Source organism: Malurus melanocephalus, unplaced genomic scaffold (assembly GCF_030028575.1).
Source record: "Malurus melanocephalus ecotype Western Australia unplaced genomic scaffold, MMel_1.1 scaffold_107, whole genome shotgun sequence".
In the NCBI taxonomy this organism is placed as follows: Eukaryota; Metazoa; Chordata; class Aves; order Passeriformes; family Maluridae; genus Malurus; species Malurus melanocephalus.
Window position 1 is genome coordinate 2,005,140 of NW_026623339.1, and position 12,385 is coordinate 2,017,524.

The 12,385-nt window shown below is 62.0% G+C and overlaps 1 protein-coding gene across 2 annotated transcripts in view; it reads left to right on the forward strand.

Annotated features, from left to right (window-relative positions):
- Positions 1-5,192: 5,192 nt before the first annotated feature.
- LOXL3 (lysyl oxidase like 3) overlaps positions 5,193-12,385 on the forward strand; it is a 10,135-nt gene continuing 2,942 nt past the window's right edge. The window contains exons 1-8 of one of the 2 annotated variants that reach the window (XM_057369330.1): positions 5,193-5,547; positions 5,882-6,045; positions 6,410-6,621; positions 9,674-9,899; positions 10,106-10,286; positions 10,558-10,712; positions 11,438-11,611; positions 12,192-12,354. In XM_057369330.1, the coding sequence (XP_057225313.1) occupies positions 5,238-5,547; positions 5,882-6,045; positions 6,410-6,621; positions 9,674-9,899; positions 10,106-10,286; positions 10,558-10,712; positions 11,438-11,611; positions 12,192-12,354 (1,585 nt within the window). In that variant the 5' untranslated portion in view covers positions 5,193-5,237. Of the gene's footprint in view, positions 5,548-5,881; positions 6,046-6,409; positions 6,622-9,673; positions 9,900-10,105; positions 10,287-10,557; positions 10,713-11,437; positions 11,612-11,777; positions 11,934-12,191; positions 12,355-12,385 lie in introns of both variants that reach the window. The other variant, XM_057369331.1, reaches the window with a different exon arrangement.

The following is a 12,385-nucleotide window of genomic DNA, read 5'->3' on the forward strand; positions in this document are numbered from 1 at the left end:
AGCCCCGGTGCTCGCAGCGTGTCCGTGCCGTGCCCGTGGTGCGGGAGGTGCCGTGGGCAGCGGGACCGGGGCGGGCAGTCTCGGGGGAAGGGGAGCCCGGCGGGTCTGTGGGTGCCTGTACCGCGCCCCAAAGCGTGCGGGCTGCGGGCCGAGCTGCGGGTGGCAAAGGCCGGTGGAAACTCAGCGTTTCCATGAAGACGGGACTTGCTGTAGGTCATGGAAGAGAGGATGGATGGAGGGATGTGGGGCGGGAGGGCTGGCGGGGCTGGAAGGGATGATTCTTYGCTGCTGGCTTTTCACTTTTCCATCTGCTCTCAGATGAGCCGGTCCTGTTTYCAGSAGGTCCAGGAAGGCTGGCTCCCTGCTCCAGGGTGCCTGGGACCCCAGCCCCACAGCCCCCAGCCCCGCTGCCCGCCCCTCCGCCCCTGGGGATGGCTGATGTTTGCGCATTCCTCCGAGGTCTCTTTYCCTCCTGCCGGCAGCTGGTTCCTCCCAGGGCTGCCTTTCCCGAGCCCGGGGCAGCTCGGAGCAGAGCGGGCAGACCCTGCCGCGTCCTGGGGAGGCTGGGTGGGGGTAGGAGCTGCAAGGAGCTGTGCTGTGACCTGGTTTAGGGGTGACAGCAGGACGTGAGGACATCAGGGGGACAAGGGGGCCGGACCCGGCGTTGTCGGGGGAAGGGAAGTGCAGCCCCACGCAATGCTCTGCCCCTGCTGACACCCCGAGAGCTTGGGGTGTCCTTTCCTCAGCAGGGTCCCTGTCCCTGCACACGATGGGGGTGCACAGCGCACGGCAGGGTAGCGCCCTGCCTTCGGTCAGCGGGGGGCAGTGAGATCCCAGCCACAGGACGTTGTGGTTTTGGGAGTGACAGCGAGCCTGCCAGGGAATCCAGATCCCCATGGTGACCCTGGGCTGCTTCCTGGCGCTTCTGGGACCAGTTTGTGGCACTCTGCTCCGCTCCAGACCTTGGCCCTGCTCACCCCGGAGCTCTGACCCGCGGCAGAGTGGGGTGGGGGTGTCGGGGCTCCCCTGCTCCGTCCTCCCGGTGCTCCGGGGCTGCCGGGAAGCAGGAGAAGCGGAGCAGACCCGTCCAGCCGGATTGCGAAAGGGCCGTGCGTGATGGGGCCCTGGGGACAAGGGGAAGGATGGAGCCCTGAAGCCATGGGACTCACCAGACCTTCTCCTGCCCCAACTGCCGGGGACGTGACCCCGCGCTCTCAGGGATGTCCTGGCATGGGACATCAACAGAGAGTGACTGTGTCACCCCGTAACCTTCCCAAGGAAGGATAAACAGAGCGAGCTTCCTCTCCCTCATGCTGGCGGGTTTCCCAGGTCCTCAGCCTCTCGTGCTGCTCTTTTCTGAGTCCTCCCAGTTGTCAGAGCCTGGGATGCTCCATGACCCCGTGCATGCGCCTGAGGCTGCTGCTGAGCGAGCACRTCCCTGAGGGGCCTCCATGGCCTGGCCCTTCCCTGCTGCCATGATTTGGGATCTCATTCATCCCTGTGCTGCAGGGACACCCTGTGCTGATCACAGACACAGACTCACCCAAGGACCTGCTTCACCAGGAGCTGCCCCTTTGTGAGGTGTGTTGGCTGCTCACTGGGATTCTGGGCAGCAGACTGATGTCCCTCTGTGTGCCCAGTGAGTGCTGAACCTGATTTGAACAGTCCTGGGCCCTGAGCACCCCCACCAGCACAGCTGACTGCTCTGGAAGGGGCAGCCCCAGTGCAAAGTGCTTGGGGGAGCAGAGCAATGGTGGGGTCAGGATGGCTTTGTCAAGGGGGACACGACAGCCCCCATAACCGCTGGGACCAGCAATTGCTCAAATGGGAGCAATTTGAGCACAGGCTCCTGCTGTCATGTGGGGCTGTCCCCTGCCCCGAAGGGTCCACACACCCACAGCAACCTCAGCAGCGCAGGGCCGAGGCTGAGGGATGGGGAGAGCCCAGGATTTTGGCTCTGCAGGATGCTCAGACAGCCTGCAACCAGTGCCAGCTGTACTGCGGGCTGGGATGTGGCTCAGGCCCCGTGCACACCCGGCTGGGACATTCCTGAGGTTTYCTGGGCAGTGGCAAGAACCTGGGCTGCTTCCCGACTCCCACGCCCAGCACTCRCTCCAGCCAGGCGTCCTCCAGAGCCCTTTACCCTCGCACTGCAGTTCTGCTGAGTTCTGCACCCACACTCGGGGGCAGCACATCCTGAGTGGCACAGCACAAACCGTGGTCCAGGCAGAGTCTGTTCCTGGCTGCAGGATGGTCAGGATGCTGGGGTGAGCTCCCCATYCCAGTGAAACCTGCCAGCAGAGCGAGCAGCCGGGCAGCGGGAGAGGAGAAAACGCACGGCTTGTGCCTCGGAGAACGGAAAAAGTGATTTGGACAATGAGAGCCCTGTTAGCCTGATGCCCGGGACACGGCCACGGAACGTGTTCCGACGGGGAGGTGGGACAGAAACGGGGAAGGAGCCGTGCTGTGCYGCAGGGAGCTCACCCACCAGCCCCRCARCCCTCTGGGCTGGGCAYRGGAAGGGTTTTGAACTCACAGAGCTGAACAGGGAACATCACTGGGGAATGCTGAGGGGAGGGACAGAGCTGAGGTGCCAGGGAGAAGAAGCGCAGTGGGGACCAGGGATGCTGGARCCTGAGCAGAGCTGAACCAGGACCCAGGAGAAGGCTCACATGGGAATTAATGATTTGCCTCACAAAACCCAAGCACCTTTCTCAGGTGCCACGTTTTGGTCTCTGGGCCATTGTGCTTTGTTCCTCAATGCGCAGGTTTAAATTTTCCTCGTAGTCAAGGATGTAGTCTGCAGGAAGCTGCTGTCCCTGCTCCCATCTCTGTTTGCCCCCATTTCTCTGCAGTCTGTACCGGGAGGGTACTTTTTCCCTCCCCCTGGCACTGTTTTGCTTTGAAAAGCATGTGATCCTCACCAGAAAGCCCACGGAGTGGTGACTTGCCCATGTAACCACATTTTACTTCCAGCAGGTGACCAGTTTTAATCCACTTAGCAGAAGGTGCACTGATTTTGTTGAGTGCTAATTATTCATTAAAAGGTGGTGCGAGATGAATCGAATGCCTTCCAGTCTCAGCCTGTTATATCAACACAGTCACTCCAATTAACTGGACCTGTGATCTCATAAAAGGCCATTCCCGCTTCCTGACACGGGCTATTTCTGCCGGACCGTGGAGATTGGCATTAATTGTGCTGCTGTCCTTCAGGGTCGCACTGACCCCATTGCAAAACTGCCCAGTGCTGCAGCAGAGCATCCTGCTCACTAAGGAAACACGCTCTGAGGTGTGTTACAGTGTGCCAGGACAGCTCTGAGGGTTTCCAGTCCTTTCTCTGGGCAGGGCGATGTCTTCCCAGCGACCCAGGGGCAGAATAAAAAGTTTTGTTACTGCTGTAAGGTGTCAAACTCATCCCTTTGCTGCATTCTTGGCAGTGTGAAGATGGAGCATTCCCATTCCAAACCCAGACCCTCTTTCCTAAGCCGCTGGCAGGGCTGGGGTGGCCCTTGGCATCCGCCCTCCCTTCCTGTAAAAGGTTCAGCAGAGCATTTCCCTGCTGCCTGCCCACAAACACGCGTCCTGCTGGGCTCTGCTGTTCTCACAGTGCCAGAGCAGGCAGCTGAGGCACCGGGAGCTCAGAGCTGGCTGCCACCAGCAGCTCCTGCCTGCCCAGGCCATGTCCCCACCAGCTCTGTAGTGTCTCCTGTGCCCTAGATGTGACAGAGGAGAGAGCCAGACTCTGAGGGAGTTGATGTGCTYCATAGAATTATAGGGTTGGAAAAGATCTCCAGGATCATTGAGTGCAGCCTGTGACCAGGGTAGAGCAGGGCAGAGCGCTGAGTGCCACATCCAGCTGTTCCCACCGCTGTGTCTGGTGTAGACCTGGACCAGCAGTGCCTGATCTTTGTTTTTCCTCCCTCTCTTCCTGAGCATCTCTGCAGGCTCATCCCAATGCTCTCACTCCTCTGATGTGGTGTGTGCCCAAAGGGGCAGGCAGGCAGCAGGGCTGGGCTCTGTGGGGCTGGTGTTGGTGCAGTGGGTGTGGAAAAGGGGCTGGCACTGGGTGCCATCCTGGTTCATCCTTGCCTTGGCCCAGGGGGCATTCCCAGAGGCATTCCTAGAAGAGCAGACCAGTCCCCATCATCTGGAAAAGTAAACCAAGCAGGAATGGGGCTGTTTCCTCAGTGAAAACCCTGCCCTGGAGGCTGAGGGGGAGGTGGAGCAGCCGTGCCAGCCCCCAGCCCTGCGTGGGGTTTTGATTTGTTTTGATTTGTTTTCCTTCCTCTGTGACACTGCAGCTAAACACGGGAATTTTAAATCACGCCGGGAAAGGCAGACCTTGTTCTTTTAAATGTTTTCCATTTGGAGAGCTGTGCGAGTGCAGCAGGGAGGATCTGCGCTCAGGGGGGATGGGGAGTGCAGACATCCTGCTGTGGGGCTGTCCTGGGGGTGTTTTTGGGATCTGCTTTCCCACCCACCATGGGAGGGACTGGCAGGGACAGTGGCGTGAGGCTGCAGTGGTCAAGGAGGTGGCCGTGCTGGTGGTCCTGGGTGAGCATCGGTCCGAGCTTGGCAACCCTGCCCGTGCAGAAATGCTGCTCCTGAGCGACAGGATCCATGGGAATAGCTCACTGGGAAGGGAGGACGGCTCACAGAGAAGGGTTTTCACTATTGTTTGCCGTGGGACTGGWGCAGGAATACCACATCTCCCTCAGGTATTCGGGGAGCCACAAATATTGTCGGAGGAACGGAGGAACGCGGCACAGAGGAATGTGAATGCTCCGACTGCCTCGCTCCTCATGGAGGGCAGGAGCGTGGGCTGGAATCCCCTCAGCCAGCAGACATTCCCTGCTCCTGCTGGATCGAGCTCCTGGCTGCTCCAGCYGGGCTTTCCCTGTGCCCTGAGCCCGTTCCAGCTCCCTGAGCTCTGGCAGCTCATTCACCTCTGCGGGGGTGACGCACACCCCGGTGCCCATCTGCCCTCACCACCCTTCGGATATGACAGGGCAGCGGGGTGGGGGTCAGCAGGGGCTGCTGGCAGAGGGGGACAGGGGACAGGGGCACTGGGCAGGTCCCTGACACTCCTGGGGGTGCAGGGCTGGTGCAGGAGCTGTGCATGGGGCTGGGCAGGGGTTTAACCAGCACGGGGCTGGGCAAGGGTTGGATGGGGGATTGGTGTTCCAGCAGAGCCCCTGCACTCCCTGACCCTGCTGTCCCTGCAGAGCCACGCTGCCATGGGAGGCCACACCACGCGGGCATGGCCGGAGCTGCTGGCACTGCTGGGCAGCGCSTGGCTGTGGGTGGGGAGCGCCCAGCCCACCCTCCCGAGCCCCACGCACACCCCCGTGCCCCAGCTGAGGTTCCGCCTGGCCGGTTACCCCCGCAAGCACAACGAGGGCCGCATCGAGGTCTTCTACAACGACGAGTGGGGCACCATCTGCGACGATGACTTCACGCTGGGCAACGCGCACGTGCTGTGCCGGCACCTCGGCTTCGTGGCGGCCACYGGCTGGGCTCACAGCGCCAAGTATGGCAAAGGAGTCGGTAAGAGAGGGGTGGTGGGCATGGCATTGCCCTGGCACGGCCCTCTGGATTGCCAGGGGTGGGGTGGCTGCAGGTCCGGTGTTTGCAGAGTGCCCAGCAGTGTGTGTGGGCACACATGGGCACATGGGGGGAGCTTTCTGTCTGTCAGAGCAGACCCTCAGGGAGGTGGAGACTCCTCACCTGCAGATCCCAACCCAGGGCTTTGCTCTTGGCATCTCACTGGCCGCAGTTTCGTGCTGCATCTCCTGCTGTAACCTGTGTGCCATGCTCTGTGGGCACCGTCCCCGTTCCCAGGGCATGCTTGACCCCCTGACCCCCAGGCCGTGTCCGGCAGGGCGGATCTGGCTGGACAATGTGAACTGTGCCGGGAGCGAGAAGAGCATCGGGGACTGCAAACACCGGGGCTGGGGGAACAGCGACTGCAGCCACGAGGAAGACGCCGGTGTGGTGTGCAAGGATGAACGCATTGCAGGCTTCAAGGACTCCAATGTCATCGAGGTGAGGAAGCTGCTGGCCAGAGCAGGCAGCTGGTGATGTCCAGGACCTTCCAGAGCACTCTGGGTGTGGGGTGGTCTGTGAAGTGTCCCCCAGGGTGCAGGAAAGCAGCTCTGGCTTTCCAGGCTGYGATCCCTGGAGATGCACCCTGGAGATGCAGAGGGGACATGGGCACTGGGTGCTCTGGATGGAGTTCAGTCCTTGGCTGCCCCGGGCCATGGGATGTGGCCAGCAGAGATGCAGGACTGGCTGTCCCTGTGCCCTGTCTGTGACTGGGACCCCTCCCATGCATCCTTGGAGAATCCCTGGGAATGGGCTGGCAGGAGCTGGGGTGTGGTGTGAGCCAGGGCTGGCCTGATCCCTGCAGACCGAGCAGAGCCACGTGGAGGAGGTCCGGCTGCGGCCGGTGGTGTCCGGGGGGCGGCGGCAGCTGCCGGTGACCGAGGGCATCGTGGAGGTGCGCTACAAGGAYGGCTGGGCACAGATCTGCGACCAGGGCTGGGACAGCCACAACAGCCGCGTGGTCTGCGGCATGATGGGCTTCCCGGCAGAGAAGAAGGTCAACAGAAACTTCTACAAGTGAGTGAGGCCGGCAGGGAGCCCACAGGGTGGGGGGTGGGAGCAGAGCCAGGGGCACAGGGCTGGGGATGGTGCAGAAATGTGGGGTAGTGCTGGGAGGACAGTAGAGGTTGTGCTGTTGGGTGTTGTGGCTCCTAAAATCCCTCCCACGCTGCTGCTCGCCAGTCCAAGCCCCAGCTGGAAATCTGGATGCTCACTAACCAAACTGGGGAACCACGGGGTKCCTGGGGGACTGTGGCTGCCCCCCRCCTCACACACTACAGCAGAGGCTTTCGCTCCCTGGAAGCATCATTCCCCTCTGATGTGAGGTTTCAGCCCCCATCCCAAGGGGAGATTTGCAGCCGGGTCAGTCAGGGATGTTCCAGCAGCACCGTGGTTTGAGTGAGGGGCACGGAGCATTGTGTGTGCCCTGAGCAGGCAGCTCSGGTGTTGCTCTGCAGGCGGCTGAAGCGAGCAGCCAGGACCAAGGGCCGCAGCCCAGGCAGCAGGTAAGGGGCCAGGGCGCCCCATCTGCTGTGCCACGGCAGAGCTGGGCTGGCTGGACCCGCTGGGCTCTGCCATCAGAGCRGATCCCGGCACGAACGGATCCCGATGGAGCAGACCGAGTGCTCTGTAGGACAAACCCCACCCCAGGGGACTGCCTGTGCGTGCTGGGGTGCCCCATTCCCCACGAGAGATGAGCTCTCTCCCAGGCCAGTCATGCTGCAGGCAGAGCATCCCWGTCCTGCACACCAGGCAGGAGTCCTGGCACCCTGCGAGGGGAGCAGGAGGCCTCGGAGCAGAGCCGTCTCTGCTGGCGGATGGGGAAGGAGTAATGTGGAAATGGACTGCTTTCTGCAGAAAGCAGCAGTGGGGACGCTGGGAAGGCTGTGCACCCCTCCATTCCCTGCTGGGTTGGCTGGTCTGGGCACCAGAGCCCGTGCTCAGCAGTGCTGATGGGCACAGCGTGGCAGGTCCTGCCCCAGTGCCACATCTGCTCGGGATCTCTGGCATCCTCTGCCCTCTCGCTCTTGCTGCCTTTCTGCCAGGCCCAGGGGATGGTCTGGCTGCCTTTTCCTCCATCCCTGAATCCTGCTGCTGCATTTTTTGGTGGATACAGTGAGCCAGAGCGCATCCTCTCTGGGCTGTGGCATGGCACCTCTTTTCTGAACCCACTGCCACGATGYTTTGCCCCCAGCACGTGGCCTTGCTTTGGTCCCACCACCTTCCCTGGTGCTGAATGTGCCCTGCACCCACTGTGAGCTCTTCATTGTGACCCTTCCAGGTCCGTGTCCCCAACAGTCATCTTTGGTGATGGGAATTCAGGCAGGGTCATCCCGTGAGGTCTTCTGAACCTCCACCTGCAGGTCCTGTTTGCTGCAATGTGCTGTTTCCTGGCTGGTTTGGTGCCGACTGAGCAGGTCCTTCCCCTGCAGCACTGTGGGAAATGTTTTGTGYCTCCATGAGGCTGCAGTCCTGTCCCTGTGCCCCGAGCAGGAATTGGCCCCTGAGAGCCACACGCTGCTTTGTAGGGGCTGATCAATTTGGGGCTGCACAGCCACAGTCATACATGGGCCCAATATCCAGGCTGGAAAGGATCTCTGGGAGTCCTGGTCCAACTCCCTGTGTGGAGCAGAGCCAGCTGTGGGTTAACCCAGGATTTCATCCAGCTGGCTTGTGAAACCTTCCGAGGATGGAAATTCTGCAGCCCTGTGGTCTCTGCTCCAATGTGGAACAGCCCTCGTGGGCAGGTTTTCCTGACCCTGAAACTGAACCTTGAGTCGTCAGTCACACCTCTTTTCTCTTGTGCTCTTCCCTCTGTGCTGGAAGAGCCRGGATCCTCAGAGCTCCCACCTCAGCCCTGGCTGGAGCAGCCTCACACCCTCTGTTCCTCCCACACCACTGCTCTCCCTGGGCTGGCACCACATACATGACATCTTCTTGTCCTGGGTACCCAGATCTGGGTGCAGGATCCAGATGTGGTTTCCTGAGTGTGAACGGGCACTGATGCCTCTGGCTGTCTGAATCCCAGCCCTGTGCAGTGTCCTGGGGTTTGCTGGGCTGTGCAGGCTCCCACCAAGCTGTTTTGGCCTGTGGGGTCAGTGGCCAGCCTTGTCCCTGGGGCTGTCTGCCCTCCTCTGGGCCACTCTGCTCTTCACTCCTTGCCGACCCCAAGGTTTTGGCTCTGCTCCATGAGCAAAGCAAAGCGTTTGAGGATGTTGGGATTGCACCTACACTGATTTGTGCAGCCTCCTCTTCCCCTCAGCWGTGCCAGGGCTGCCCCCATCGCTGGCAGTTGGTCCTTGCCAGCCTGCAGTGAGCCCCCCATGCCCTGTGGCCCCAGAGCAAGCACCCTGAGGTTGCCTGTGCCGCTTGCTTGGTGCTGCTTGCCGGGTGTCCTGTGCCTTGAGGACAGTCTGGATGAGGACACGGACACACCTCACACCCATCCGATCAAATCGTGGCTGCTGGTGTTTGATCTTTTGCTGTGTGATGAGGCAGAGCAGGATGTGGCTGCATCCAGCAGTTTCCCAGTGGGATGCGTGCAGGAAACTGCATCACTGCTGGGGAGCGTGGCTGTGTCACGCTGCTGGTGGCAGATGATGCTGGTGCATCCCTGTGTGGCACGAAGGGGATGCACATGAATCCTCCTGGGGGTTGAGATGCCCCTTTCAGCCTCCTGGGGAGCCAGGGCAGGCTGTGCTTGCTGTGTCACTGCTGCAGGCAGAGGTGACAGCCTGAGGACCGAGGCTCTGTGATGGTTGTTTTCTGTTTTCCAGGCTGGCCTCCAAATCTCAGCCTAAACAAAAGCGCAGGGAGGACKTAGGGCCCAAGAAGAGGTAAATGGCTCCGGAGGAGAGCCAGAGACAGGAGCTCCATGCAGTGTCACYGGAGCTRTGCATGTCCCCCTGCTRCTGGGGATGTGTGACAGGAACCTGRCAGGCACCGTGTGTCACTCTGGGGACAGGGCAAGGGGCAYGGGCAGTGTGTGCAGCCACAGGCAGGGTGGCTGGTGACACTCCACTGCCACTGGCCGTGCTGGCCRTGGCTCAGGGCTCCTCTYCYCTYRCAGGCTCTTCACGGAGCGGCAGCAGCTCAACTACCGCCTGCACTCGGTGTCCTGCACGGGGACAGAGGTGCACCTTTCCATGTGCTCCTTCGAGTTCTACCGGGGCAACGCCTCGGCCGCCTGCGGGGCCGGCATGCCCGCCGTGGTCAGCTGYGTGCCCGGGCCCCTTTTTGCCACTGGCAATTCCCACAAGAAGAAACAGCGCCAGCAGCAGCAGCAGCAGGGCCAGGTGAGCCCTGTGGGGACCGGGACTGGTCCATTGGTGGCCAGCAGCCGGACAGTGGCCCCGGGCTGTACAATATGGGGGCTCCTGAGTGACCAGCCGCAGAGCAGGAGGTGGGGACAGTGTCTGTGGYCAGCACTGTGTGGTGCCATGCTGTGTGGTGCCACACCCTGCCATTCCACACCATCCCACACCCATCCCCATTCCTACAGCCCCGGATCCGGCTGAAGGGCGGTGCAAAGATCGGCGAGGGTCGTGTCGAGGTGCTCAGGAGCAGCGAGTGGGGCACCATCTGTGACGACCGCTGGAACCTGCAGTCAGCCAGCGTGGTGTGCCGCGAGCTGGGCTTTGGCAGCGCCAARGAGGCCCTCACCGGGGCACGCATGGGCCAAGGTGAGCATGCCAGGGCACAGTCTGGGCTGTGCTGGGCTTGTTCCATGGGCACTGGGCTGCTGGATGCACATGGAGCATCCCAAGGGAACCGTGGCCATGCAAGCAGCATCCCCAGGCAGCAGCTGTGGAGGCTGGAGTGTCCAGTTCCCTCTGAGAAAAGAGGGCCGCCGTGGGGACAGGGTGGCCCTGGGCATTTCTGGCAGCCGTGGGGACAGGGTGGCCCTGGGCATCCCCGTGTCACAGGGCCCTGAGTCCTGCTGTCCCCTGGCAGGGACGGGGCCCATCCACCTGAACGAGGTGCAGTGCCGGGGCACCGAGAAGTCCCTCTGGAGCTGCCCCTTCAGGAACATCACCCAGGAGGACTGCAAGCACTCRGAGGACGCGGCCGTCCGCTGCAACATCCCCTACATGGGCTACGAGAACCTGGTGCGTGCCACGGGGGAATGCCAGTGGTGGGGACCCAGGGTKGGGTGCTGGGGGACCCACAGGACCCTCATCTCTTCTCTGCACCCCACACATTTTCCCCTGCTCTGGGGCAAGCGCTGCCCTGGGGGCTCAGGGATTTTGTGGGTGGGAGTTTCAGCTGTGAGGAGTGGTGTGGAGGGGATGCTGTAGGGGCTCTGGGTGCTTTGCAGGTGCCCCTCTGTGATGGGAGGTGTGGGGCAGCTGCTCCCTGCTGCTTTCCCTGCTGCCAGCCTKTGCCCGCTCCCTAGCAGAAGCACCAGAAAAACACTGTGGGCCAACCAAGAGAGATTTTTTTACCTGTGAGGAAACAAGCAAATGGAGCCACTTGTTCCTGTTTGCCCTTGCCCATTGTTTCATCCACTTTGAGCTTTTTAAATSATCTTTAACTCTCTCACACCTGTCATTTCTGAAATGATGCCATTTCGAAATGAACTGTTTTCCCTGTTCTCAATGGGGAGACGACTCCCAAACTCATGAGCGATTTCTTCTCCCCAAATCCACCAGTTTTGGAGAGTTTCCTGCTGACTAAAGCTGCGCTTGGCTCTGCTCAGTTCCTGCTTCCCCTTTGCCCTGTGTGGGCACCGCAGCACGGCCCTGGCTGTGCCAGGACTGGGGACAACTGTCCTGCGGTGCGGGGGGAGCATCACCTGCCATGGTGATGATGCTGCCACTGCCTTTCTCCGCAGATTCGGCTGAGCGGGGGCCGGAGCCGCTTCGAGGGGCGGGTCGAGGTGGCGGTGGGGGCTGGCGACGGGGAGCAGCCCCGCTGGGGTCTGGTGTGCGGCGAAGGCTGGGGTACRCTCGAGGCCATGGTGGCCTGTCGCCAGCTGGGTCTGGGATTCGCTAACCACGGCTTACAAGTAGGTGCTGCCACCAGCTTGGCCAGGGCAGCAGCAGCCACCACCACTGCTCACGGGGCTGGGGACAGCACGGACGGGGCTGGGGACAGCACGGACAGGGCTGGGGATGGGGCAGGAGGTGGCACAGCGCGGGGTGACCGCTCACGGCCCCAGGGCTTCCCCGCAGATCCGCCTGGCCGGCGGGAGGACGGAGTTTGAGGGCCGCGTGGAGGTGAAGCGAGGCAGTAAGTGGGGCACGGTCTGCAGCGACGGCTGGACCACCAAGGAGGCCATGGTGGCMTGTCGTCAGCTCGGACTGGGCTACTCTCTGCATGCAGTGACGGTAGGTGCCAGCGGGGAGGGCCCCGGTGACGCCCTGGTGACAAAGGCACCGGCCGGCACTTCCCGAATGACCGTGGGGCTGCATGGGGGATGGATGGGGACAGAAAGACGTGGCTGCTCCGTGCCACAGGACAGGACCCTTGTGGGCAGCCAGGGGCGTGGGCAGCTGTGGTGGGGGCCTGGCTGCAGCCTGGGCACGAGCAAACTGGGGTAACGTGGCCACCAGTCCTGCCACCCACCCCACCTCACCCCTTCCCAGGAGACRTGGTACTGGGACGCCAGCAACGTGACAGAGATGGTCATGAGCGGCGTGAAGTGCGCCGGCCACGAGATGTCCCTGAGCCACTGCCAGCACCACGGTGCCAGCCTGAGCTGCAGGAACACGGGCACGCGCTTCGCTGCGGGCGTCATCTGCTCCGAGAGTGAGCGGCCACGGGGCTGCGGGCAGTGGGG